Raw genomic sequence first — 4,910 nt, forward strand, 5'->3', positions numbered from 1 at the left:
AAGTATCCTAAAATATCCTCATAAGTGTCTTAAGTGAATGCCAGCATAACAAGGTGTTGTCTAAGCTGAGACCCATTATGTATATTGTTCGTAAAAACTTTTACTCAACTGTTTTTAAGTTTTCATCCCTGAAGTAGCTAAGAGTAAAATTATGCGGACAAATAATAATGGATCAACAGAATTAAAAGATAAAAGACGAGCATAATGGGCACTACAAATTTATATATAGAAAAAAAATTAATATTTGAATATTTTATGGTGTATAGCACATGCTAATATAAATTTTTAGTGAAAATATCATGTATCTAGGTACAGTAATTTGTTTTAGAGTTAAGCCAAAAACCAAAATCAATTTTGCCAAACACCAATTTTGTGTAAAAATTCCAATTTTTCCTTAATTTTTGTGTTGTTTTTCCAGCACTTTTGAAAACTATTGGAATTTTTAAATTACCTTCCGAATGCACCAACTGATTCACTCTCCCATCGAACAAGATACTGTTGAAGAAAATACATTTAGTATATTTGAAGATTTATAGGATATTGATGCATATTATGGTCATAAATCAACAACAAACAAATTTTCAATACTTTAAAAATAAAGAGCTACCATGTCACCTTATCTATATTTTGAATTATTCTATTTAGTATTAAAAATGTAAATATTTTTTTCAATAATAAAAGATAATATTATTTAAAATATTTAAAATGTTATCTTATTTTTAAATACCTAAATATTAAGGCCCATAATATTATAGGTATCATGATTTAATATTACCTGTATTTAATACGTTTTTAATTATTTAATACTTTTTTAAATTTAGGAGCCTAGGAATAATTGTTCATAATCTACAAACAAAAAATATAAGTAAGAAACTTGTAATTAAAAAAGTTAAGAATATTTTAAAAGGCTTATATTTTACAATTATAAGATAGGTACTCATAACTTGCTTTAAAATTAAAATATAAAAAAAAACCCAACAAGATTCACTAGATTTGCTATGTTATACACACTTGTAAGACAGAGACAACGCGGGGTGTGGCGTCCTCTTAATGTATATTATTACATAGTATACAAATAATGACATTTTAAAATGCCTAAAATGAATTCAGCTTCTGTATTATACTAAGTAAAATAAATTACTTTAACATCAATAATACAGGTACTTATTAATATAGCTGTAAAGGATCGTCTTCACCCTTCGCTAAGAATTGTTTTTTTACTTTTTTGTATAAAGGATTTTATATTGAGGTGACCATAGACCTATAAACTAATGATTAATGGACAGCACATTCCCCTTCGCCCAACCATCAATGCTAGGCCATATTATAGCCATTGAGAGAGAGAACATAAAAAAAGTGAAGGAGCCAGCGGAAAGAACTATAAACATTTTAGTACGCTCATTCTTTTCTTACTCTATACCGTTTCCTCCCTAAGCGCTGTCCATTATTAGTTTATAGGTCTATGGTGGTGACGCACATAAACACCTCGCACGAGGACTAAGCAACCTCTGGTTATTCGCCTCTACTGTATTCGGGTATCAACGACTAAACTATGAACTGTTTCATCAACGTCTACCCAGTCACGTCAACGTCTTATAGTCTTTATATAAATTTGTCAAAAGGTAATCAAATCAAATTAAATAAAAACATGTTTAACAAACATTTGCAAACAAAAAAAGTATAGAACAATGTACATTTCATCATAATTTATACATTATTATGTGTATATTATAATTTAAAACTAAACCACAAAGAAACCATTATGTATCTGTTTTCTGTATGCTAATTAATTTTAAAATGTGGTGGTCTATCAATAACTACTCCACCATAAATTTGTACTCCACTTCTTGATAATTTCTCCATGGTCCAAGTATTAGTGATTGGATTGTAAATTTCTACAGTATCAATAATAGATTTGTCAGTTTCTCCGCCCATTACATATAATAAACCATCTAATGTGACAACCCCTATTAATAATGTAATTTAAATTCAATATAATTTTTAAAGTTAATCCTAAATAATATAATCATTATAGTTACCAGGCCTCAATCGGCACAAATTCATATCGGCAATAGAAGACCATACTCCATCACTTGGTCTGTACACCTCAACACTTTTAAGATACTCTACATTAAAACCACCAATAGCATATATAAGACCATCCAAAACTCCTACACCAACACCATAACGGCATACAGACATTTCTGCCACTGATGTCCATGTGTCAAGTGTGGGATCATAACATTCCACAGATTTCAATCTGTTTTCATTATCAGCGCCTCCAACCTACACAGTTTAATTAAATGAATTGTATTACAAATTAAAAATAAATAAATAAATAATATAATTAATCACCGCATATAATCGATTATTGAGTACACCAACACCAAAATTAATTCTTGCATTTGTAATACTAGACACCATTCGCCATTTTTGAATTGTAATATCAAATACCTCAACACTATTTAATGCAGTGGGGCCGTCACATCCACCAACCTAGAATTGCAAAATAATATAAATATATAACATAAAATAAGTAATAATATTTGATGTAACTTACAGCATATATGGAATCGCCTAATACTCCGACTCCTAACAGATTTCGACTCACTAACATGTCGACCATTGGAACCCAAGAAGGTGATTGTGAAGATACATCAAGCATACTAACAGATTTAGAGCTTGATAGATTTACACCTCCCACAGCAAACACAAATTGATCTCCAATTACACCTAGACCAGCTGTCTGACGATAACCTTTTATCCCTGGCGCATTCTGTCTTAGTTTGGTTGCTGGGTCATACCATTCCGTAAAACACTTTGGCGATGTATCAGACCGGTTGAACATTAAAATAACCTGATATAATTAAAATGACAATGTAATTGTTAAGATAAACTAATTAAAACAGAATCATACTTTTTGAGAACCACCAAACTGCCTAGGTTTACATCTTATTGTTTTAGGTATAGTGAACTTTTGAACAGATTTTTTTAGATTAAAACGTAATGTTTCAGTTATATAATTGTTACCTTAAATCATTATAATAATAATTAATAAAATATATTACATATTGATAATTATGGAATATTTATCAAAATAACATACATTTAAGACTATTATTTAAAAGAGGTTCTTCAACTACATTGTTTAAAATATCAGGCCTTAATAATGGCAAACGTACATGTTCCATTAATTCTGGTAAAAAATCTTTTCTGTGATCCAAATCATGTTTTACCCATTTCATAACGCATTCAAATACCTACAATAACAAATATTTAAAATTAATTTACAATGTACAAATCATAAAACATCTTCAAGATATTGGATTCCCTTTTTTTTATAGCAAGCAAAGAAATCTTCATTATTGAATACAAGCTGATTAAATGAATTTAAACCAATTATAACTTTAGATAATTGAATAATAATACCCAGTTTACAACAAATAGTCAAAATTACGAATTATTATAGCACATAGTAAGAATAGTAACATAGCCAGTGTATCATAGAATTAATATCATTGGCTGCTTAAAATGTATGCGGCAGATGTTAATGAGCTGCTTTATTCTGTATACTGCAGCATCTGCGGTTTATCTGCCCAACTGCGCATTTAGCAAGGTACAAAAGTTCAATAATGGTACCTACTTGATTTCATAATTATAGCATATTATACTGCCAAATATTTGTTTTATGTTGGTTTTATTTCCAATAACAGCATTATGTCAGAATTATTATTTTCACATTATTGTGAAAGAATATATTTTTAAGTGGGTAAAGACATTCCGAATATTTTAACAGCTATAGCATATAGTACTACCTATACAATATTCATATTTGTGATTTATCTAATTAAATCACAAGATAAATTTTTTTTTTTTTTTATGACCATTCAAGAACAGTTACACTACTTTCAAACTACCAAATAGTATAAAATTATAATTATATATAATGGCTATGTGTCTAACATAACCAAGTTTATTATTCATACAATTTTTAATAATTGCTGTTTGCTTACTTTTTCTTCAGATGGAACAGCAAGGTCATTACAGGAGATAATCTTAACCACACCTTCAGAAGATAGAGATAGGAACTCATCACTTTTAACCAATTCTCTGAAAATAATAGTCACTATATTTATAATTTATTACTGAAATATATAGAGAATTAAGTTAATTATATCCCACAAAAACTGTTTTTTAATGAATGCTTCAGAAGTTGATAACAATTCCGTACAGTGATGTAACTCAGCAAACACTCTGATACCAAGACAATTTGATGCATTCAGTTGTTTTTGTAAAAACTCAGCACATACACCTTTTACATAATCTAACTGTAATACATTTGCCGCTGGAAACAACTCCTTAGTAAACAAAAAAATTCACATAAAATAATATTATGTTGTTTAAAGTCTATATAAAATCAAATATTTAATTATACCTGTACATTTTCTTTTGTGACTATAATCTCTCCGGTATAAATATAATCTATTAATTGTTGTAAGATGGTGGAATCTAATTCTCTTATATTAACAAGATCTTTATTGCTCTCATCAAAATTACTGAACATTGCTCGGAAATATGGACTAGCGGCAATTAGAACATTTTTATGTCCTAATACTAAAGTACCGTCATCTGTTTCAAATCTAATATCACATAAAACTTCATTTCTAAAAACAAAATTGTTTTACTGTTATTCATTTTAAATGAGTGTGAAATCAGTGTAAACATACTTGCGTAGAGATTGTAAATCCTCTAGTATTCTTAAAGAGTGAGAGTCATTTCTAAAATGTGTTGGTGCACATTCATTTGATTTTAAAACTTGCTTTAGATTATTTTCACCAGATGAAGCCTGAATGGTATCCATTTCTTTTACTGACATAACACCTTTGAAATTATTTTAAAAATGTTGATGA

General features: G+C 28.7%; 1 protein-coding gene across 2 annotated transcripts; it reads right to left on the reverse strand.

The window, feature by feature from the left end:
* Positions 1-1,691: 1,691 nt before the first annotated feature.
* On the reverse strand, positions 1,692-4,904 carry LOC100570117 (ring canal kelch homolog). 2 transcript variants are annotated; one of them, XM_016800764.2, is made up of 10 exons: positions 4,728-4,904; positions 4,436-4,664; positions 4,183-4,358; positions 4,014-4,110; positions 3,107-3,260; positions 2,918-3,030; positions 2,561-2,857; positions 2,356-2,496; positions 2,040-2,286; positions 1,692-1,952 (listed from the first exon to the last, which is right to left on the reverse strand). In XM_016800764.2, the coding sequence occupies exons 1-10, from the start codon at positions 4,874-4,876 to the stop codon at positions 1,783-1,785; spliced, it is 1,773 nt and encodes a 590-aa protein (XP_016656253.1). In that variant the 5' UTR covers positions 4,877-4,904; the 3' UTR covers positions 1,692-1,782. The 2 variants fall into 2 exon arrangements, with proteins under 2 accessions (XP_016656253.1, XP_003241450.1); XM_003241402.4 differs by having other exon boundaries at positions 1,692-1,967.
* Between the last annotated feature and the right edge of the window lie 6 nt (positions 4,905-4,910).

The sequence above is a fragment of the Acyrthosiphon pisum genome, chromosome A1 (assembly GCF_005508785.2).
Source record: "Acyrthosiphon pisum isolate AL4f chromosome A1, pea_aphid_22Mar2018_4r6ur, whole genome shotgun sequence".
In the NCBI taxonomy this organism is placed as follows: domain Eukaryota; kingdom Metazoa; phylum Arthropoda; class Insecta; order Hemiptera; family Aphididae; genus Acyrthosiphon; species Acyrthosiphon pisum.

Bases quoted from the DNA above. Each gene is read 5' to 3' on its own strand.
- LOC100570117 (XM_003241402.4), bottom strand. From the start codon at position 4,876: ATGTCAGTAAAAGAAATGGATACCATTCAGGCTTCATCTGGTGAAAAT. The intron at 4,111-4,182 runs GTGGGATATAAT...TATTATTTTCAG, and splicing joins TTCATTAAAAAACAGTTTTT to AGAATTGGTTAAAAGTGATG. The intron at 2,287-2,355 runs GTGATTAATTAT...TAAACTGTGTAG, and splicing joins TCAATAATCGATTATATGCG to GTTGGAGGCGCTGATAATGA.